The following is a 22,490-nucleotide window of genomic DNA, read 5'->3' as shown; positions in this document are numbered from 1 at the left end:
CGCCGGTGCGGGCGGCGCGGGGCACAAGCGCCGCTGCCCGGGGCCGACGGGCGCCGACGGCTCCCCCCGAGTACTCCCGCAGTGCCCCGGGGCCGGCCGAAACGGCGCCCGTGGTCCGCGGAGCGGGGAGGCGAAGAGGCTGGCTCCTGATTCCAGCGCTGCCGTCCCGCTGCCGCCAACCCAACCATTAACGACCGCCTCCCCCCGACCCCGCGGCCACTCACCGGAAAGCTCGTCCGGCTCCAGCCCTGTCTCAGTGTCCAACCCGCAGATGACGAAGTAATCGGCGAAGCGGCCGGGTGCCGAAGAGCCGCCCCCGCTACCGCCGCTCATGCTGGAGCCCGAGGGGTGCGCGGGGCTCAGGGGGTGCGGGGCCGGGCGGCGGCGGGTGGCGGGGCTGTGCCAGCTGCGCCAGCTGCGCCGGCCGCCTCCATGATGGAGCGCAGCGGGCAAAGCCGCACGGCATTGTGGGTACAGCCCCCAGCTGTTCCTGCGGGGGGGCGGCCGGGCGGGGGAGCCGCAGTGTTGCGCTTGCGTGCTGGCTCGCGCCATGACGTGATGCTGCTGCTCTGGAGGGGGGCTGAGGGCGCGGGTCCGCTCTGAGGGTACGTGGTGGGGCTGGCTGCCGTGGGAGGGCGGCCAGACCACCGCAGGGCAGTGGCTCTGCTCCATACCTCCTGGGCAGGAGCGCGTGTTTACAGCACCGACCTGAGCTTCGGGAGTGGCCGCTGGCTGCGGGGCTTCCCGTAGAGTCTTACTCTCCTCAGGCAGAGAGCGGCTCTGCCCGCCCATGCAGTTAGGGAGGACAAGAAGGCTTTAGCAGGGGTTACTCAGACAAGGCACGGTTTTGTCTTGGTAGCGCTTTGGAAGCATATCTGGACATGGGCCTTCCCCTATCACCTAGAGCTCTGTGAGGGTTGCTGTCCCAGTGACTACCATTTTCGCAGCTTTGGGGAAGCAGTCAGAGCCTGGAACTGGCTCAGGCCCCAGGGAGAGATGCTGAGTGCAGCTGAAGTACTTTTGTGATCGTTTGGGCTTAGATGTTGTTTATTTATTTTTGTTTATTTGGGTTTGGTTTAAATTTTAACATCACAGGCACCTCTGGGCTTGTACAGCAGAGGGAAATCTGCCCACAGGCAGTCTGGCCCAGAATGGGAAGAAAACCCCCGTGGAAGAGAACTGGAACGGCTCAAATCAAGCTGCTGAGGGACTAGTCACACATATCCATGCTCTGAGCTGAGAACACTTCACTCACCACAGAGGGGCCTTGCTACATTCAAATTTGATCGGTAAGCAGTTCCCCTTCCTCTTCTCAGTTCTGTAATTGTGCCTTTCACACCAGAATTCTTCCCTGACTCCTAGGGCTTATGAGAGCAGAAATCAAAACTTTTCCTTTAGAATTACTGTATAGGACTGTCATAGTTGAGGTTGCCTCTATAATGCTGAATTCCTCACCCACCAATCTAACAACATGCTCTCAAGCAAGTGAAACTTCAAGTATGATTATGTAAGAATCTTCTTTGTTTCCCCATTTCTACCTGTTGAGGTTGGTGCCCCAGCCTAAGGAAGCCAAGCCCTCCAAGGTAGAGTCAAATGGGAAGGCACTGACAGCCAAGGGTGCTATGGAACAAACCGGCACTCAAGCAGCACTCCTTGGGCAAGATTTGTTCAGTGTTAAACTTAGTTTGAATGGAGGAAGATGACTATATGGCATAATTCTGAGTCCTGTAGCTCCCACAAGTCCCAGAGTTACTACTCCACTGTAATTACTTACAAAAATGAGAGAAGGAAAAAATGTGACTGCAAACAGAAATGCAGTGCCTGCTTTGCTCCTTTTTACTGTGTTTGCAGTGCAAAACACTACAGGTATGAATTTCATCCTGTAGCAACAGCTCTTGCAAGGACTTCTATTTCACATAGTCCTTACATTTGTACAAATGTACCTGCAATAACTGCCTACTTGAGCCAATTCTGCTGGTTGTTCAGCTTAATCCAGAGGAAACTGTATGGTAGGAGGCAGGCAGCATGCTTCTACACAGTTCTGCAAAGCATGGCAATCTACAGTGTTTCAGTTATCATCACAAAACTAGGCTATCACAAACTATACAGGAACAACAAAACACACACAAAAATCTTCAGAGTTACCTAAAAACAAAAATCAGTGTTTTGACTTTGAATATCTAAAATATTTGAAAACTGTGCTGTTAGATACCTCCTTTTGACCTTTTGTCTTAACCTTCCTGCAAGTATTTAGTGTGAGTTTTCTATACAAGGCAAAAAAAATTTCTATAAACCAGATTGTATGAAAGGAATGTGAATGAAGCTCTAACAACTACTTTAGCACATGAGACTTCCATCAGGAATTAATTTTAAAAAGAGCCAATTATGCAAATAGTTCTGAGAACATAAAACAAATTAGACCCAATTGCCTTGCAGTGCAAATATAGAAACTTTTCAGAATTATTCTGTGAGGATTTGAGACAGAAAAGGAAGTCAAGTTCATCTATATTGTTCTGAAATAAAGGTAAAAATATAATGAATTTCAGCTACAGCTGTCATCAACACAGTTTAATTTTTTATCAGTCATTAAAAACACCATTTAAGAGCTCATCCCTATTAAACAGGTTAATAAAAAAATTAAGCTTAGTGGGAACTTCAGCATGCTTCATTGTACTCCAATACAATGTTTCATGTTTTATATAATAGCTTTATTATCAAATGGCAAGAAACATTTAGTAATGATGTCATGCAGGTATCACAAAAAATGCCAAAAGATAAAACAGCTCAAAATTCCTTGTAATTAATGAACAAAACTGCTGCTTCTTCCTGATTTCCTGTCTTTTTGTGGTCACTGGTGTCTCCTTGTCAAAAATGTTATGGCTCTCTCTCAAATCACACTGAATTCCCTAAAGGAGAGTAGGCTAGCACGGTATTCCACAGCACAGTGGGGTCTCTGCCCTTTTCACAAGGCCTTACTTACACTTCACAACATTCAGTAGTCCTCATGGGGTAGGAAGCCACCTGAGGCTGTTGGCAGCTGAAGACAGAAGGGACAGATTTGAAAAAAAACCAAAACCACAAACCTAAGGTTTTGCAAAAGGAGAGCAGCTTATTGTCAACCTTTTTAAGGTCTTAAGGCTTTTAGCCATTGTGATGGGATCCCAGTCTGTGGCTGAAACCTAAATGACTTTTCAGTAACGTAGCTTGATCTCATCTACACAGTGAAATCCAACTTAGTGAAAATGTCAAGCAACAGCAAGATTCTTATTAAACTGAAACACCATTCAGTTCCTTCTGCAGCATCAAGGCTTCACCAAAACATTGGCTTTATACAACACAGAGGGAATTTCACAACAGCATCTGTTATTGACCAGAAATGGAGGCAAGTTGTGAGAAAAGCCACTGGACAATAAGTAGTAGGTAATTTATTCTGAGAGTTCATCTGCATGAAAAAGTAACTATGCAAAAAACTAGGCTGTAAAACTACAGCAACTTCACACACAATAGCCTAGGGAAGCCTTGCTCACAACAACTAAATTCACAATCAAATTTACTATGGAATAAATCCCCTGGGTAGATGGAACCTCTCAGATTAGAAGTGCAGCAATAAAAGTAACAACTGGTCTGTTTTAAATGCCAATAAAATACCCTTTGAGTAAATTCTAAATAACAAAACAATTGCTGAACCTAAATGATCTTACAATAAACTTGCAAACAGAAGTGATATGAATTCCTTTATCTACCTATGTAAAAAATACCATTTACTGTGCAGCCCAGATTTAAATAAAAGACAAATAGTACATCAATAGTATTAACTATATATTTACATATAATGCTGTGATGAAACAAAGGAGAGTTAACATTGTGGTACAAAACCCAAAACCCTTTAAAGGTAAAAGTACCTTTCATATTGTCACATTTATGGAACTGTTTCTTACATGTCAATGATCAGTCATATGATGAGTTAACATGAGGATACAGACAAATAAACCCTTGAACTGGAGCATATGCTAGTGTGTCTACTCCCATTTCAGCAAGATATGTCAGGGAGCACCAATTTAAAGCATATAAGCAGCACTGGTTTCAGTAGGATAAAAATTAAGATGTGCACCCCAGTTCCTTGCTAATCAGGGCCTCATTTGATGGGATTCCACTCACAATACAAACTACAACAGTTACACGCATACAAGGGGAGGTATTATATACCTTACCGAGTGAATATACATACTTCTACTTAACAGTGAATTGTAGCTGGTTGCCCATGGGCAGTTACCAGACAATGAAATCATTCTTTCAATGTTATATACATTTACACAAGAGACTTCTGTTACACAATGCTTTGAACATCACGTGGAATTGGGTCTTTGTTAAGAGCCACAGCAGTATGTGTACCTGCCATTTCTTCTAGTTAATTGAGCTGCAATGGAAAACTTTTTTTGCTCTTTACATATTGGTTGAGAAATAGTAGTATTACAGTGCTTAAAGTTGAATACTTTAAAATCACTTGAGAAACTAGAGTTTCATGTAATTCTTTTAAATTGGCAGGATAAATCTAAGCAAGTGAAATAGTGGCAAAATAATCAACATTAAAAAATTAAAATGAGAACTTCAGCCAGCCATCATAGAAGTGCTAACCTGCTCTCCTCCTTTCTATATCCTCTTCCACAATAAACTTCACAGAGGGCAAGAGGGAATGATGTGACACATTACCTTTGTTAATCCAGTTAGTAAAGCAGACATAGGTTCAAGTATTTAAATGGACATAGCACTGGTAAATATAAATATAAGTAAACCATCAGGATGAGAATATTGTTGTAGTTAAAGTACTGCAAAACCCCTTTGAGTAAGCACCGTTGTTGTAGTATGCTATTATTGTGGAACTTCCAAAGGCAAAACCAGAAGAGAAATATTGTTGATGAGAGATGTACTCAGACTAGATCACATGCAAGTCTGCAGAGAATATTACAAAAATGGATTGAATAATTAAGGGGGTCTTCCTGCATTATCTCTAGGTCTTCTACATTTCAATGTTTGCTCTGCTTATAATCGTAGCAAAACATTACATCTGTGTTTTCACTTCCCTCACTCTGGGACACACCTTTCCCCACCCCCAAAAATAAAACACTGATGTTTCATTACAAAACTATAAGCAGTACATTTGTGAACACAGTTCCTTCCATTTTAGGCCATGTGTACATTTGAAGACATTCTTATCCATTACAAGCCTCTCCTTTAACTGGTTAAGATCCAATAGAAAGGCAAATATACAAATATCAGAAGTGCTGATCCTGAGATGAAATGAGAAACTCTGGTCCAGTTTGATCTTTATGCAAACTTCTGTTTCAGTTTCTTCTGGAAGACAGCTGGAAGGATGGAGAGGATGGCTAGAATCATGAGAACAAACACAGAGTTCCAGGAAACAGCTTCCCCTGCTGTTGTAAGTTGGTACAGCGTTGTTCCTGCCTTGATAGCTACAAAAGACGGTGGTGCCACACCTGGGGCAGGGAATTCGAGGGTAGGAGGGCAAAGGAAGGAAAAACAAACAGCTTGTTAAAAACAAATCATTAATTAATCAACCAACTTTGCATACCAAAATTTCAAAGAAGAAAACTCCTTATTAACTTGTTTTATGCCATTTTTAATGTTTTTATACCAATTCAAACACAGAATAAGAAAAAAAAAATCACTGTTCTTGAGACTGCACATTTCAAGTTCTCTCTCTATAAATGGATTTTAAGTTCATAAATGAAAAAATATGGATTGTTTCCTAACTGTATTTAAAAGTATTTGCAAAAATATGCCATTTGCAAGCAAAAAATATTTAGTACCACATTACTTAAATTGTTAATTCACTCCAAATGGAACAGGATGGGAAGAAACAATTCTTTAATTGCATACATCCTCAAACAATTATGCTAAGCTCAAAATAGAGGCGTCTGTTGGAGTTCACAGAGAATTATAGAGTAGAACAAAAAGTTATTAACAAAATGTTCATATAATGTATGTTTCCTTAAGCAAGTTGGCTGAACAGCTGGCTGAACATGAGCCAGCAGTGTGCCCAGGTGGCTAAAAAGGCCAATGGCATCCTGGCGTGTATCAGAAATGGTGTGGACAGCAGGAGCAGGGAAGTCATTGTGCCCCTGTACTCAGCACTTGTTAGGCCACACCTTGAGTCCTGTGTCCAGTTCTGGGCCCCTCAGTTTAAGGACATTGAGACTCTTGAACTTGTCCAGAGAAGGGCAACAAGGCTAGTGAGAAGCCTCAAGCACAAGCCCTACGAGGAGAGGCTAAGGGAGCTGGGATTGTTTAGCCTGGAGAAGAGGAGGCTCAGGGGCGACCTTATTGCTGTCTACAACTACCTGAAGGGTGGTTGGTAACCAGAAGGGGGTTGGTCTCTTCTCCCAGGCATCCAGCACCAGAACAAGAGGACACAGTCTCAAGCTGCGCCAGGGGAGGTTTAGGCTCGAGGTGAGGAAAAAGTTCTTCAGAGAGTTGTTAGCCATTGGAATGGGCTGCCCAGGGAGGTGGTGGAGTCACCATCCCTGGAGGTGTTCTTGCGTAACAGGTTGGACTTGATGATCTTTGAGGTCTCTTCCAACCTTATTGATTCTATTCTATGATTCTAAGTAATTAGCTTGGGATGATTACCTCTGGTCCAGCATATCAGAATAGCCCCAACTACTAAAAATCTCTTGGCATTATAAGCTCCACACATGAGAAAGTGCAACCCCAAAATTCTCATGCAATCTTTTATCTGCCCAGTAGATGGGGATCTCTAATGAACAAGGACTGCTCTTCACCAGCCAGAATTCTTACCTAGGAAAGTGCCAATGAAAAATACTTTCAACGGCACATTAATTACAGGAGATGTGATATTGATAAACCAATTGGGAAGAAATGGTGTTATTCTCAAAAATATTATGTAGTTAATGAGGTGTTCTCTGTGTCGTTCAACCTGCAAAAGAAAACAAACAAACAAAAATACTTAGTTAAAAAATCCCTGTCTTGATAACACACAATCATTTTACCAGTAGAGGTTTAGGGGAAGGGGGTAGCGGACAGGGACATGTATGTTTGGTAGAAATTTACAAGTTGTAAACATAAAAATCAGTGAAACACAGTGACTGAAGGAAGAATCATCAGTGATTCACCTGTTAAATAGTACTGCAGTTAGTCTGGATATACTAGTCTGTGGTAGAGTATGGCCTGAATCAGCCAATTTACACAGCAAGCAAGTGAATCAGCACAGCAAAGGACCTAATCCTGACTGCAGCCACCTCTGCCTGTGTTACTGTAGTCTAATCAACACAGCCAGCTTGTCACCCTGACCCTAAATCGAAATCATAACATTTGCCAGTCAGAAAAACCTCAACATTATACTGCCATACTAAGCTTTACTTGGGCCAAGATTCAAAATGCTAACTATATTATTTAATAAGGCAAATTGTGCAGGACAACTCTATTTTACCAAGCGGGAAACAGAAGCTTAAAATATTTTCATGCGATTCCGAAATTTTGAACTAAGTAGTTGTGATTCATACTTGCCAACCACCCCCCCACCAGGTATGTTTAAACATGTTTGAGTATTGAAGCAAGAGACATGATGTCTCTCGCTAATCACACAGTGATTTTGTATTGCAAAAACTGACTACATCTGCTGAATAACACTTGCTGAAACTGTTACCAGCTAAAGTTTCTAAGTGCTCCAATCACCATAACATCTTCAAATTAAGGTTTTGCAATCATACAGCTACTGTTTTTCCCCTATAAACACCACAAACCTATCTTTCATTACATCTGATGCTTAAAAAGCTATTAGTTTAAATTGAAACTGGAGAGGTTTCCTACTGGCATAAGCTAAATCAGAGGCTTATCACTTGCAAACTCTTCCTAGGTAAAAACAGCTTCCTCACAGGAAATATTATAAAAGTAGGAACACTTTCCACTGTTTAAAAAAAAATACTCAAAATAACTACACAGTGACAGAAAGGAGTCAGAATCCTTTCTTTTTAACTAGATGCATGGAGATCCCAAAGTTTTCCACACTATTCCACTATACATGTTTCATCATAAATTTCAGCATTTTTAGAAGCTTTACCTGTTCTGACCATTTTACTGCTTTTTCTGTTAAATATCTGTATATAACAGGACGTCCCACTAGGTATGAAAGCATATAGCAGAAGGATGCTCCAAGTCCTGAGCACTGGAAAAGAAAAAAACAAAAACAAACAACCACCAAACAAAAAAAATCAAAACCAGAACAAATGAACAGAAACTCTGAAGAATGAGCCTTATATCTGCATTAACACAGTGGCTAGGTAGAGCCTGCTTCTATGCAGTCCTTCATTGAGGCTGAAGGGCTTTTCGTCAGCAGTATCAAATACTAGGCATGTTATTGACCCAAGACTTCCTTTATTTTCAAGGCTTTTACATCAATCTTAACATTCAAAGCGGACAACGCTGACTACTTATTGCTTAATACTGAGTGTTTCTGAATTTATTCTATGATCTTGAACACAGAGCTTTGCAAATAAGGGGCACAATGGCATTGAAGAGATTCAAACTTGAAAATTCATCAGCTTGGTCCTCCATACTGACTCAATAACTTCATTCATACATGTTTGTGACATTTTTTTAAAGCTCTTCAACTGCATACATTTCATACCTTAAATTTCTTGAGCATTTAGGTCATTTAAAACCAGCCTTTTGCAGCATTATACTAAAACTGCAGTAATAGTGTTCTGAAATTAAAATCAGGTTCTGGTGCATGCCTGACAAATTTAAAGGAAGCACTGGCTGAATCACACTCAGATGCTTCTATTATTAAGAAAACTTGGGAGAAACAGCTTAGTCTTTTCAGTTATTACCCAATGCAACAGTGAATTTCATTTCGCAGAAACTAAAGCATACGCCTTCTTCGCTCAGGAAGTTGTTAAGATGCTTGGCTGTATTCCCAAATAGGTAGATGTACTCTCACAAGCTATTTTTCATACTTACCAGACAAACAAGAAATAAGGCCAGCGGAAAGGGATAAAGAAACCCTGACAGGATGCTGAGGAATATAGACCCAGGAATAGCAAATGTCTGTAAGCTGGAGGCATCTTAGTTAAGGAAAAAAATAAAATTAAAAACCTATGCAATTCTGAATTTTATAAGCAGTCAGGATTCATATTACAATTTGAGAAAGCATAAATAGACAGAGCTTCTAAAGATCTTCAAAATACATCTGCAAGAGTAGCACAAGCCCAAGCACAGAGAAACCAGGGGAATATTCACCATTGTACATAGAACAAGTCACTAAATAAAAGCTGTACAACGTTTTATCTGTGCTACATCTGACACTGGGCATTTATTATGACACAACAGGAAACATGCATTTGTGATTTTTTACACTGCTGAGTGGAGATATGCAGACTTGAGCCATTCTCTCTGATAAGTTCAGACCTGTCAAAGCCTATCGAGTTTCACAGAAGAGTGACTACTGCTTCTTTACAAATGGGCATGCTGCAGTCACTTAGATAACTAGGATAGATGACCACCAGCTTCAAGCAAACTTTTTCAAAAAGGCATAAGTTCCAGCAACATGAGCAGACAAACTGACTGTCAACAAAGTGCCAGAGCCACTTTTGGACAGAAATCATAAAGCAAAACAGATCTGCACACTATTTAACTGAGTTGAATGGACCAAAGTATCAAAAAGCCAAAGAATCTTCTTTTATAAAGTCCATTACAACTAGGACAGCTTTTTTCTAATCAAGTGTCAAGGTTCTGTGATAACTGCAACATGCTTGTTAGCTGATCCCTGTCTACCACTGAGAATGGATGTTGTCACATCAGCTGCTATAGTAGTCCAATAAACAGCCAATTCTGGTCTACTTGTTAATACATAAACTGCAACATTTTAATGTTCTTCACAATCTATTAGTTTGTGACCTACATTTAAAAACAACAAGCTAGAGGATAATTACTTATGGCACATTCAGTACTAATTCTTTCCCAAGTTATGAAAGCCTTCTGCATTAAAGTATGAAACAAACCTCTTATACAGCTTTTGAAAGTTATTAACCTTTAGTTAAGTGTTCCAGTAAGAATGTGTTTAATGATTAATTAATATATTCAGCACTCAGGACAAAAGTTAACACAGAACATAGAATAGCCTTTGTGACTCCCTAGGCAGAAAGGACTTCAGAAATTTAACACTCTCAGAGAAAACAGATTTGAGTTTTCAATGTGGGCACTGGAGAGATGAATAGAAGGCTCAAAATGTTTTCTGTGAGAAATGCTGTAATATTATTCTATAAATTACTTTTATACAGTAGTTTTGAATATCTCAAGAAAGAATAGTGTGGCAGTTTCAGTTTTCCTTTAGAATCAACAGCAATTACTAACTGGCAATTCAATTTGCAATTAAAAAAGTCAGTGTAACACCAAAATGAGACCAAGGCCAATATCAAAGCTAAAAGCCTTGTCCATAACAATCCAGATGAAGCTGCAGGCAAATCCACAGCACTTACACTATACACACATGCAATTTCCTTCCACACAATCCCTTCCTACAGACTAAGAAAAAACCATACTGAAACACAAAAAAAATGTTTTAACTTCAATAATTTGACAATATTTGTATCTTTCTGTGAACACACCTGGGTACATTAGCTTCCTTCACCCATGACCAAGAATTTATATATTTGTATTTTTCAATCAGATGTCCCTTCCACCCCCTACCATTCTACGATTGGGGTTTTTTTTTCAGAGAAACATGACTGCATCAAAACTGCCTTTTATTTCAGAAAAAGGATACAAAACATATGTTGCAAAATAAGCCACTAATACTTGAACATAAAATGTGTCCTTATATTTGGACAAGACTTTTCCCAAGGCCTTTGCATCATCCATATCTCTAGGAACCTTTATACATTCTCTTTCTTCTCTGGAAAAAGAACAAACAAACAGGCATAGTGGTAAATATAAACTACAACCCTCAGCAAACAAACTACATGCTTATTGTTGAGATAATGTTCTCAGATGAACACTTAGTAGTTACAGCATGTTCTGTATTAGAAAATCCTAAGTTTTAGATATTTGCTTTACTGCAAGCTGCTTCATTCCTAGGATTACTTTTTTTTCTTACCAAGTACTGATCAAAAAGAATTAATTACTTAAAACAAATTTCCACCAAACCCAACTGTAACTGCCTCAACACTGGGGTTCATAACATTTGAAGTGCAGCAAGAGTGGCAGAGTTTCACCTCGCAACAAACAGCTTTAAGAGCAAAATCTTCTTTCACTCCTTAAACTGATGCAATCGTGGGCAGCACAGTTGAGTGTCCTATCTTTCTCTATATTTGACTTAGTGATTGGTTCATTGAAAAATGAACTTGTTGAGCAAGTTTAACATATAGAATTCACTACTAAATTAAAAAGAAGGTGCCAGGCGAGCAGGTTTTCATCTTGTTAAATTATCTACCTTCCCAACATAAGTAGCTCTTGCAACAAAAATGAGAAAAAGAGAACACTAAGCTTATCCACAAAGGAAGGAGGTGCACCCTTTGGATGACAGCCTGCACAAGGAATTCTGAAATAAACCTAGCCCTAACCAAGCATGTTTTGGCTATCAACTGCTGAAGATTAAGAATATAGCTAGTTACCAATGTGTCAAGGGGTACCCATTCAAAACATGGTATCTCCACCATCCAACAGAAACCCTTAGTGAAGTATAACTCTTAACACAGATCCTAACAGTTTGCATTCAATATTAGACTTGGTGTTCTGCTGTTCTAGGCTCTACACTCAAATTCCCTTTTACAAAAATGAGGTTATATCTATAATTAACTTATGTCAGTTTAAAAATCACTTAACCTCATGTAGGCTCCTCCAGTTTGACACTGAGTGAAAAGCAAATAAATTTCTCTTTCCTGACATACTTACTCACTCAGTTGTGGGAAATTCTTATATACCAGGAACATAAGGAAAGCAGCTGATAAGAAGATGGAAACTAAAATAAGAAGTGATGTCCGAGCTGATCCACCTTCTGCCAGAGCTTTCCCTGAAATTAAATAGGAGCAAAGTTAAGAAAACAAAACCAATAACAATATAACCCACAAGCACATCTTACAACAGATTTAAAACTTGTACTTTAAGGAAATGTTAAGCTCTCTGTGGACATAATCGTCCCACCAATAACATGAAAGTCACTCATTCCCTGAAAGCTTTCAAACAAATCTGAAGTTCTTATGCTGGCAAGAATCTCAGAGAATCCAGTGTCCATGATCCACAATGATTTACACCTCAATTAATAAATAAAGCAAAACAAAGTAAGCCACACATTATTTTCCTCTTCAACAGAAATCTTCTGCCAGTCTAGCTAACTGGAGATTTAACATGAAGTTAAATCTTTGGTATGTACTCTGAAACAGGTTCTTCTTTTGTTTAATTTCTTTGGAAAGAATACCAAGCACAGCCACTAGCCAACTAGGTGATGTGCCCATCAGAATAAAAGATGTGAACACATACACACACCAGCCTGGGATATAAAAATGGCAGTTCTCAGATTCAGGAACTATATGTATTTTACATTCATATAAAAAGACTTCTCTTGGATATGTCTATGCAAGATTTTATTAGCCTTTAAATTCTTGTGAAAAGGAAGTAGGGGGAGTACAGTGACACAATCACAACTTGGGCCTGTCTTGTACTTTGGATTTTTACCAATATGACCATAAATACACAGTTCACTAATGGACACAAATGCAGATATGTGCATTAAGTATCTTAAACCAAAAAATAACCTTTAAAAACTCCATGCATCCACCCTAGAGAGTGCACATGTGCACGTATCCAAACGCTCTCCGCAGACCCTGCTGGAAGACCGCGCAGGAAGCAGAGTGAGCTGTGCTGGTCACCTGCACATCGCGGTCATGCTAGGGCTGCATTCCCATCCCCTGGTGGCATGACCACCGCAACACTGAAGCGTGTGGCGCTGCCAGCGCCCTGTTGTGAAACGCGGCAAAAGGCTGACGAAAGACACAGCGGGCGAAGAGCCGGGCCGCTGGGAGTTCCACCGGCGTTAGCGCCTCCTGCTTTGAGGTCAGCCTGACCCCACAGGTGTGTGCTGCCTCTGCTGAGGCCACCGGGGCAGAAGAGGGCATCCAGGCAGCAGTTACAAGCATGACCATCTCACCAGGGGCTGTTTAATAGCATTTTCTCCAGAAATTTAAATAATAAATGGGCAACTTACAGAACAACACACACCAAAAGAAAAAAAAAAAATACGGCGAACTGCACTTTCTGCCACTTTTTGCGCTACAGTCATGCCGGCAGTGGAGTAACACACACACACACACGGAAGCTAGGCGCCTTTCCTCACTACGCGGTGAGCCGGGCGACTTGCTCCCCGCTCCCAGCCCCCGGCCCTGCTGTCAGGGGCAGACCCCACCTCATCCCCCACATAGCGGCAGCGCTCCCGCCCGCTCCGCAGCGCGGGCAGATAGAGAGGTGGGCAGGGCCCAGCCCGCGCGGCTGCCCCTGACAGGACGAGGTCGCGCGCTCCCGCCGCCCCAGTCCCCGGCACCTTCTAGAAGCTGCCGCTGCTGCCTGGCGCTCTCCGCCTCCGTTTGGCAGGGCCCGCGCTCTGCCGCCCTCCGCTGCGCCATGGCTCCGCGCTACCCCGGGAGTCCGCCGGCGGCGAATCAAGACCGGGGCAGGCCTCGCCGGCACCGAGAGCCGCGGGAAAGAGGCGGGACTGGCCGCTCCTCCTCACCCCACCAGGTCGCACTCCCGTCACCTCATGACGCATGCGCTCCTCCGTGTGCCGTGTTTATGACGGGCATTACGGTTTTGCGCTTCTGTACCGCGATATACGGGAGCACGTGTTGTGTTTCACGTCGTGAAACGTGTTGGTGTGTTAGTAATGGTAAATACGGTAACGCCTCCTTTTGGGAACGTCCATGGGGGCACATACGGTAATCGGAGTGCGCTCAATAGGGGTGAATGCGGCGCGGGGTGTCCTCCTTCTCGGCCCAGGCTGGAAACAAAAGCCGATCGTGCCTATGGGAAGCAGCGTGAAATTCCTCTGTAGGCTTGGTACTGACATGTGGCGTGGGAGTGCCTTTATCTCTGTAATCAAGGCTGGGAGCTTCCTTCAAAGAGGGCGGCGGGTAGTTAGGCCTCGCTGGCGGCTCCGGCGAGGCGGCCCTGGGGCGGCGCGCCGCACCGCACCGCACCTCGGCAGCGCTAGTGGCCTCTGAGGAAAAAGGGGATCTGTATTTGGCTTTTACAGTGAGGTTTTCGAGCTGGTTTGTTTCTCTTTCGAGAAGAAAGCTTCAGCGCGCTGTTGCGAGTGAGCCGGGAATAAAGAAAACTCCGGGTGGCTCAGAGCGTTTTTACTTCCTGGCAGTAAGGTTTGAAATCCCTCAGAAAGTCTAGAGCATCGTGTCGTAGTGATCAGAGATTCCTTGGTATTCAAGCCGAATCTGACCTTGAAACACCTACTCCTCATAGTATCTTTCGGCAACAGGACATTTCTTAACCTTTCAGCTGTCCGTGCCAGCGAGAAACGTTCTCCAGAGAGGACGCTCTGAAACTGTACAGACAGCACACATTGCGTAAGCTTCTCTGCAGACTTGTTGGCTGAGGGAGACAGTGTGTCACCCTCTGTTCCGTTTTCCAGATGTATCGGCTTAAAATCCCTTCAGGGTCTTTTCCTAAAAAGGAAGCTCTCATGAGAGAGCTGATAAGATTTAACTTTAGCTTCCTCTATCTGAATGCTATCTGCAATTGACTATATCATGATTAAACATATCTGTTAAAATGCACAGGATACGACAGATGAGTAGTTTTATAATATTTTTACAAATGGTATTTCCTGTGGTCATAGATCTTTATGAAGCAATGAGGAAGATGCAGTTTAGCACACAGCAGACCTCTTAAAGGAGTTGCTTTATTGATAGAGTGTACAAAAAAAACATTTGATCCTTTAAGATCAGGGAGGTGGTGGAGTCGCCGTCATTGGAGGTGTTCAGGAGGAGACTTGATGGGGTACTTGGTGCCATGGGTTAGCTGTTTGGGTGGGTTGGATTGGTTGATGGGTTGGACGTGATGATCTTGAAGGTCTCTTCCAACCTGGTTTGGTTTATTCTAAATAAAGGTTTATGCTAAATAGTCTAACATACTATTACCCAAGTACAGTCCCTGCCAAATCCAGTGGGAGGAAATAATCCAAAATATAAATTGTGATCAGGTTGCAAATAAAGCTTCAACACGTGAGGCAGATTCCACATGAAGCTTTAATTTGCGCTGAATTAATTATGTTTAGAATCAAATTATTTAGAATTATTTCATTCAGCCATGTAATACAGTATTTTAATATTTGTAATTGATATTTCAGAAATGCTAGTGCCCTAAGGAGCCAGTCAGGTCTATGAACTTGTGGCTCTGGTCATTGGTGCCAGATGACAGAATCCTTTGTTTGTCAAAACCCTTTCACTATAAATTGTACATACTAGCAAGATAGGAATTGCTGACACTGTAGCAGATGACATTTTTTCTTGTACTGTAAATGCACATCATGTTTGTCTTCTCTCTTTGATTATCCCATTGCTTCTGGGACTATAGATAAAATTTTTCAAACACTAGGACTTCTTTTGTGTCTGGATAACTTCTGACAAAACATTACGTAGACACTAACGTGAAGTATATTGGAAGTAAAATTTTAAGTCAGGTAATACAGGAAAACACTTCTCAAGTCATCCTGAAACAGGGGAGAAAAAAGGCACATATTGAAAGAAGTAAATAAAAGATGTACCATGATCTAAAAGCTGTACATTCTAACTGCTGCAAGGGCTATCTCCTGTTTTGGTGTAGCAGTTTGTGCAGTGGGGCATCAATCCTAGTTTGAGATGTTATGCAATAATCACTCAGAGCCAAGGAGTCAGGCAAAGCCTACTTCAGTGGATGTCTGACTTCTCATTAACCTGCTTTGTATTGTGTAGCTTCACTGTGTTACCCAAATGCAGGTAACCTGACAACATAGGTTAGGCTAACGTCTGGTCTTGCTAAATTCTCTACAGTTCCCACTGTCCAAGACCACTGTAAGACATAGAATAAATCATTACAGCAATACAGATTTGTTCTGTGTTTGCTCTTCTGCTTAGTATGAGCACATGGCTTGCAGATGGTTCCCAGGACACTGATTTGGCAGCAAGCTTGCAGTGTAACGTCTCATTAAAAATAGAGAAGTTAACTCTAATCATCTCAGTGTTATGGAGTGACAACTTTCTGAATTGCTTCCAGAGTGAAATTTAAGGATTCATTACCAAGATCACATGAAGTTGAAATATACTGCATAAGTGGTATTTGTGAGGCGAGACTATCAAAAGACTCAGACCGGCTCATTTATGCTGTTCTTGGTCCCCCTTGGAGAGGACAATGCTGCTGTCAATATTCTGGATATTTTACTAAACTTTGGAACTGTCAGTGGTGTTTAGTGCTTATATTTTAAATAGTCACCTCCAAAGATGTGCACACCTGCAAAATACCAGCAGGACCTGTGCATTCACTCAGGGAGGGGAAAAAATAGATATGTCTAAGGAATGCTCCTTAGCACTCACTCTGTAAATTAAATTACCCAGAATCTCTGTTTAAAACATTAAAATTAGATTAATTTACTGGAAGTAAAGCAAAGCATGAAAAATACTACCATAAGCCACATCCTTTATGGTGTTCACAGGGAAAAGAGTTTTGGTAACTGGGACTGGGTGAGTGATCAAGGGAACTGTTGACACATGGTTGAGATCAGCACTGCCAGAAACAGTTTCACTCCACAGCATAGTGAGAATGATAGCTGTGGAGTGGACATGATTACTCTCTTTGTGTGTAAAGTATCCCCTGTACATAATGTACAACGTAGTAAAGACAAAATCTCCTCTTTGACACTTCTTTCTAAGTCACTCATCACATGAAACACATGCTGCACAATACTTTGTTCAGCAGAAAAAGGAGGATAGAATGCTCTGGTCTCCAGCTGAGTTTGATCAGTTGCTTTACCAGTAAGACCTCTGTACTTAGAGGTTACAGGCAAAGTGAGGCAAGTAGGCACAAGATTTATATGAATTGGGTTTTGGGAAGTATACCTTAAACACAGAATATAAGTTCTTTCAAATTATTTTGAACAAAAAGGAAAAATACTCTTTTGACCTGCTGGAAAAAACATACTGCCAATTACTAGGGTGGCAGCTAAGTGGTCAGCTGTATGAAGTCACTTCCTTCTGTGGGTGGTTGGATGGAACATTTTATTTTTATCAAACTGAAAAAGCTGTCTTCCCACAGCACTAAAAACTTGTATTTGCTGCTTTTTTAAATCACACTGGGATGGACCAATGAAGCACATGTCACATGGCTGAGTAATCCACGCTGACGATTCTTTGTAGGCTGAGTCATGCTAATTGTTAGCAAGAGAAAGGAGGAAAAGGCACTGAGACTGATCCTAATCCTGAGAGCTTCTAGCTAAACATTATCAAAAAGGGGGGCATCAATCAATAAGATCTAGTTTATTGATAAGTGCAGACTTAAAACCTTTTCTCCTGCTTTCCCCTATTATTCTTTGTGACCACCACTAGGAAAACTACATTGTTGTAACATTTTTGTGTGGCATAAAAATGGCCCAAAATTACTCTGCTCCACCTAACAGTTTAAACTTTAGACTAACACAGCTGGTTTTGCTTTACACAAAGTAAGGAGCTACTTTGCTGGTATCTCAGCTAGGCAGTAGCTTGCATAAAGGTGTTGTAACAACCTGAAAGGCAGATGACACCAGAGCTTACCTGCCTGCCTGAAACTATTCCCAGGAAAAGGATGGAGGGCCCAGCTGTAATACTTAGCTGGACAACCTGCCAGGTTCTGAGTGCCTGCTAACATCCATGCCCCCTTGTACACCATTGCAGAGCCTGAATGCAGTTCCAGCAGCAACATGCAAAGATAGCAAGACAGGTTAGACCATTCCATTTATCAAAAATGACTTTGCACAGGTACTACCTTCCTGATACTTCCTTCTGGCTTTGTTAGGGTTAGAGTGAATGAAGCCTGAAGTTTATGAGCACTCAGCATATCATCTCTGGTTGGTTTCGAGTCTGCTGTAGCTCAGTGATGGTGCCAAGTTGTCTCGGCATGGGTGTGGTGTTTTGAGGTGATGGTGACTTCACAAACACAATAGTAATTCCAATGAAGAAGAAAGTAAGCTACTTGAACCAGTTCAGAAAGGAGGGCCTCCAGAAGTCTTGTGCTTGGAGCACAGATGTGGAAAAAAGCTGGCAAGGGTGTGATACAGTCACTCTGAGGTAACAATAAGAGGTTTCTAGTACAGGGGTGCATACATGCAGTAGGAGGAGTCTGCTGGAGTAAGACTGCCTTTTCAAAATTGTGCTAGCTATATTTATTCTTGCTTTTAGTCTCTTTCTTCAAAGCTCTTTGCAGGGACCTGTAAGGCACAGCACAACCCACAGGTAATGGAGCACAGTGCTGTATGGGGAGCCCAACATAAGCAGCAGCCCAAACTGTGGACAGAGAGAAGGGAGGCAGCACAGGAGGAAAATGAGTGTGCAGAGCTACAAGCAAAGTACTTGCTTGGCTTAAAACCAGGTGTAGAACACTTCAGCCATGCAGCACTTGCCTGCAGTTGAGGTATTTATAATCTGGCATTTATTACTTGTGATAAGGATCATATTTGTCCATTTCCACGTAGAGAGTGTATGTGCCCCTGTTCTGATATACACCCATTACCTATGATTCATATTTAATACCAGGTTAGGATTCAATGTAATGATCTTGTATACCCTGCCTGCAGATGAGTTCATGCTAACATAACTGAAAATTCATATATTCCATCTAAGGAGGAATGTGTTCCTTCAAGTATTCCTTCTCATTTATAGCAACAGAACATAGCAGTGAGGACATACCAGTCTGTAGGGCAAGAGTTTCCAAACCTGAATTATTTCATGCTGATAAAACCTGTATCTTCAATCCAATTGAAGATCTGTTTTAATTTCTCTTTAGATGCCATTACATATTTTTTGCAGTTTCAGCTCAGTTAAAATGAGACTGCATATATATACTGGGGTGCTGGCAGGAGTTTCTGTCTTTTAGTTCTTGTTCTTTGACACAAATTCAAGGGGGCAGTGGGGTGAACAGTGAACCTGTACAGTGACCTTTTATCTCACTGAAAAATAACTCTTCCTGTGTTTCTTTTTGCCGATGTATTCTTTGTTTGACTAGTTCCTGAACTGCCTCACTGTACAGCCACAGAGTTCTTCAAAAGCAACACTGGGAATGGTACACTGGCAGAATATAACAATAGTGGGTTTCCAGTGTCCATTTAAACAGCCTGTGTCTGAGGTTTATTCTATCCAGTCTCCACCCCATCACTTGAACCTTCTTGTGGGCCACAACCCTGTTCCTGATGTAACCACATTGCAGTATCCAGCCATAATGGGCCCTTAATATGCCCTATCTGGAAATCTTTGGGTTCATGTGAAGGTAATTCACAGAGATCATTGGTCTGGGCAACCAGCTTCAGGGCCACCTTGCAGTATTGAACACATATCAGGGTGTGTAGCTTTGACAATGTCAAATCTGCTGGAGTAATGACAGAAAATGTTGCAGAATGCAGTCAGGTGTTTTTAAGCTGCTTTTTCCACTGTCCTCACAAAAGCCCAAGTGAAACCACCTACTAGAACATGCCAAAACCCGAGTGATTTCCTTTTGCTGCCAAGTTCTTAAAAAGCAGATCCATTATAACTGTTTAGTGACAGTTTCCTTTCTGCACTGTGCTTTCTCACTGTAAGCAGGCTAAGCAGGTTACACTATCATTATAGAAAGCTTCTTTTTATTCTGATCTGCCCTGAACTGAGGTCCTATCTCTGTCCCCTAATACTAAGAAAGAAGCTAGAAGAGAAAATGTGTTTATATAAAAATAATTGAAACTGATGAAAAAAATCCACAGAAGGTAAACACTGCAAAAGATAAAGAATCATAATGTTTTGAGATCCTAACAGAAACCAGTACAGCTTCTTCATTTATTTTACAGATCACTTGGAATGTAGTTTTTGCACAAGGTGCCACTAGGATGAATTTTTCTTCCTGCTATGATGTTTCACAATTCACAATTTAAGAATGTGTGGTCTAATCAGAATATGTCCCGTATTTAGTTCTGTTTCACTTTTTTCTGTGAGGCACAAAATGTCTACACTGAAATTGCCCAGTATTTCCCCTGTCTGACCTTTAAGATCCAAGTTCTTCCAGAAACTAACCATTCATAATGAGTGGGCCAGTAGCCAATTCACAAGGAACAAACCTCTCACCCTTGCCATATGAGTGTTTAAGAGATATATTTTTCACACACAGAGTTTTAAATAAATATACTCAGGTCATCATTAAATCATCATTCTGCAATGGAAAATAATTACAATTCAGGGCAATATCAAAGGGCTCAGAATGTGTTTAATTGAAGTATTTTAGAAAAGCTGCCAACATTCTGAGAAATTAATTCCTGTACATGTATTCCTATGGCAATTAAGTTAATTGAAAACACTCTGATAGGATTGATAGCACTTACTATCATACTGATTGAGCATCACAGAGGTGGTTGTTAATCAAGATTAGAGAGTAAATGGGGGCTGTCTGATAAATATAGACTGTTCTCACCTAAGGCAGCTCTCTTAATTTCAATCTTGAACATTATGCTCTTGGTCCTATACACATTTCTTGTCAAATGGCTTGGCTGAATGCAGAAATTCAGATGTATAAATACCTGTGGAAAATTTGCACTCATTTTTTACTGCACATAGTACTAGTTCCATTTTGCCTGTGGACAGCCCACAGGATCAGCTTTTTGGTCCGTTTCTCACAACAAAACAATCTAAAGCCAACGACTGCAGAAAAGATATGCCAGATGCTTGTCTAAGACATTGTTAATATGATGTAGTCATTTCTGCATATGCAAAGCTAGTACAGAGAAAATAAGAGGAATCTACAGGAAGACTGGTAAGTGGCTCTATATGAAGCATGATATGCCATTATTCTCTAGAAATCCTTCCTGTTGCTGAACCAGCATGTTTGCTTTTTTATGTGGAATTGCTTGCAGTACTGATGATATAATTTCATGCAAATACTTTAATAAACTTTCAGCTTGATTTAGCTGTAACAGTTCATTGTTTTATCTTGTTAGCCCAGCAGAAACATGAATGAAAATTTGTATCACACTCTGAAGGAAGGAATCTCACGCAGGAAAGGCCAAGAGTAGAGCAGCAAAATACTGACAAGCAGGAGCCAAGGTGTAGGAGGAGCACCCAGGGAGGATGCTGACACAGCTGTTTGTTATCCTGAGAATACAGTGTTGACCTGCACAGATAGTTCATCTGCCTTCAAAAGCTGAAAAGAGGGGCAAGTGATTTCCACTTTGTTACTTCACAAAACATATGGAAAAGACAGAGTCTTGTTCAGGCAAAATGGGCATTGGCATTACAGTTCTTGTGTTTCTATGCACATTTATTGCCTTGCTGTTGCAGGCACTGTAATTATCATATAGCAATCATGAGGTGTGTTTGTCCCACAGGCCAGGCTAACTGACCTAATTTTAATCTAGCTGATGGCTACCAAGAGCCTGGAAGCCACAGGAGTATGAATTTCTGGGCCAGCTCCATACTAACTTAGCTAGCCTCAGTGGAAGAGAATGCTAATACATCTGGGCTGCTGCTCACCCAGAAGCTAAGATAAAGCTGCATATCTGATGTGTTTGTATGTGACAGGCAGATACTCAGCTACAGCACAGACAACTCCCAGCTCAACCACCTGTTCAACCACCCGCTCTTCCACCGAAACAGACAGTGGTGCATCAATGGTCATCAAGAAACGCAGGCATATACCCACAGGTAGAGCAGACAGTTGAATACCAATTTTCTCACTTGTTTTAATATCTGTATTTCTTTAGCAACTCACACAGAGGTCAGAATGGGTCCTGTGCTCAACATTATAACTGCTTTTGTTAAATAAGAAAATATTTGTATTTAAAACAGTATAACCCAACAGAAGACACGTTCATCCCTTTTGGACAGCAAGACGTGTAAAGACTTGCAAAGAATAAACATTATGAGTCATCTAAGAAAAGTGCTAATCAGATAACATCTAAAATGCAAGAAAAGAAGGAAATTAAAAGAATTTGGTCTTATAACAATAGCAAAGTATTTTCATTGCACTCAGATTCTGATATTTATCTTTGCTCTATCTAGGAAATATACACCACCACACTTTTCAACCTTTTTAACAAAAGCAGTTATCTAAGGCATATGATCTATAGAGCTATTTCTAACAGAGAAGTAATTTGGGGAAAGAGTAAGGTACTCTTTTGAAATCCTGTTTATTTTAAAAATATGTATTAAAATATATGCTTCAGTTAGCATAGCATGAATCAGACAGGAAGGGATAGTACATCTTTTTTAGTA

The 22,490-nt window shown here is 41.3% G+C and overlaps 2 protein-coding genes and 1 long non-coding RNA gene across 4 annotated transcripts in view; 1 reads left to right on the top strand and 2 right to left on the bottom strand.

Annotated features, from left to right (window-relative positions):
• The window catches only part of DENND5A (DENN domain containing 5A), a 52,374-nt gene extending 51,205 nt beyond the window's left edge, over positions 1–1,169 (bottom strand). The window contains exons 1-2 of the mRNA XM_068148021.1: positions 1,096–1,169; positions 225–348 (exon numbers count right to left, since the gene is read on the bottom strand). Coding sequence (XP_068004122.1) covers positions 225–333 — 109 coding nt within the window. The 5' untranslated portion in view covers positions 334–348; positions 1,096–1,169. The remainder of the gene's footprint in view (positions 1–224; positions 349–1,095) is intronic.
• On the top strand, positions 82–5,435 carry LOC137445887 (uncharacterized). Of its 2 annotated transcripts, none has more exons than XR_010988525.1 (3): positions 82–348; positions 1,096–1,289; positions 5,347–5,435. It is a non-coding gene; the product is annotated as an uncharacterized lncRNA (long non-coding RNA). The 2 variants fall into 2 exon arrangements; XR_010988524.1 differs by lacking the exon at positions 82–348 and adding an exon at positions 548–605.
• On the bottom strand, positions 2,554–13,777 carry TMEM41B (transmembrane protein 41B). The gene is made up of 7 exons (XM_068148024.1): positions 13,571–13,777; positions 11,929–12,046; positions 10,802–10,930; positions 8,998–9,091; positions 8,099–8,203; positions 6,817–6,955; positions 2,554–5,495 (listed from the first exon to the last, which is right to left on the bottom strand). Exons 1-7 carry the CDS (start codon positions 13,650–13,652, stop codon positions 5,326–5,328), a joined length of 837 nt encoding a protein of 278 aa, XP_068004125.1. The 5' UTR covers positions 13,653–13,777; the 3' UTR covers positions 2,554–5,325.
• Between the last annotated feature and the right edge of the window lie 8,713 nt (positions 13,778–22,490).

This window comes from Melanerpes formicivorus, unplaced genomic scaffold, assembly GCF_026170545.1.
Source record: "Melanerpes formicivorus ecotype bairdi unplaced genomic scaffold, bMelFor1.0.p_v2 SCAF_16, whole genome shotgun sequence".
NCBI lineage: Eukaryota > Metazoa > Chordata > Aves > Piciformes > Picidae > Melanerpes > Melanerpes formicivorus.
The sequence above is the reverse complement of the archived record's forward strand: the minus strand, read 5'-3'. Positions and strand labels throughout refer to the sequence as shown.

Coding starts and splice junctions, on each gene's coding strand:
- TMEM41B (XM_068148024.1), bottom strand. CDS start 13,652: ATGGCGCAGCGGAGGGCGGCAGAGCGCGGGCCCTGCCAAACGGAGGCG. Junction 12,047..13,570: donor GCAGCGGCAGCTTCTAGAAG/GTGCCGGGGACT, acceptor ATTTAATTTCAG/GGAAAGCTCTGGCAGAAGGT. Junction 6,956..8,098: donor CAGTAAAATGGTCAGAACAG/GTAAAGCTTCTA, acceptor TTTCTTTTGCAG/GTTGAACGACACAGAGAACA.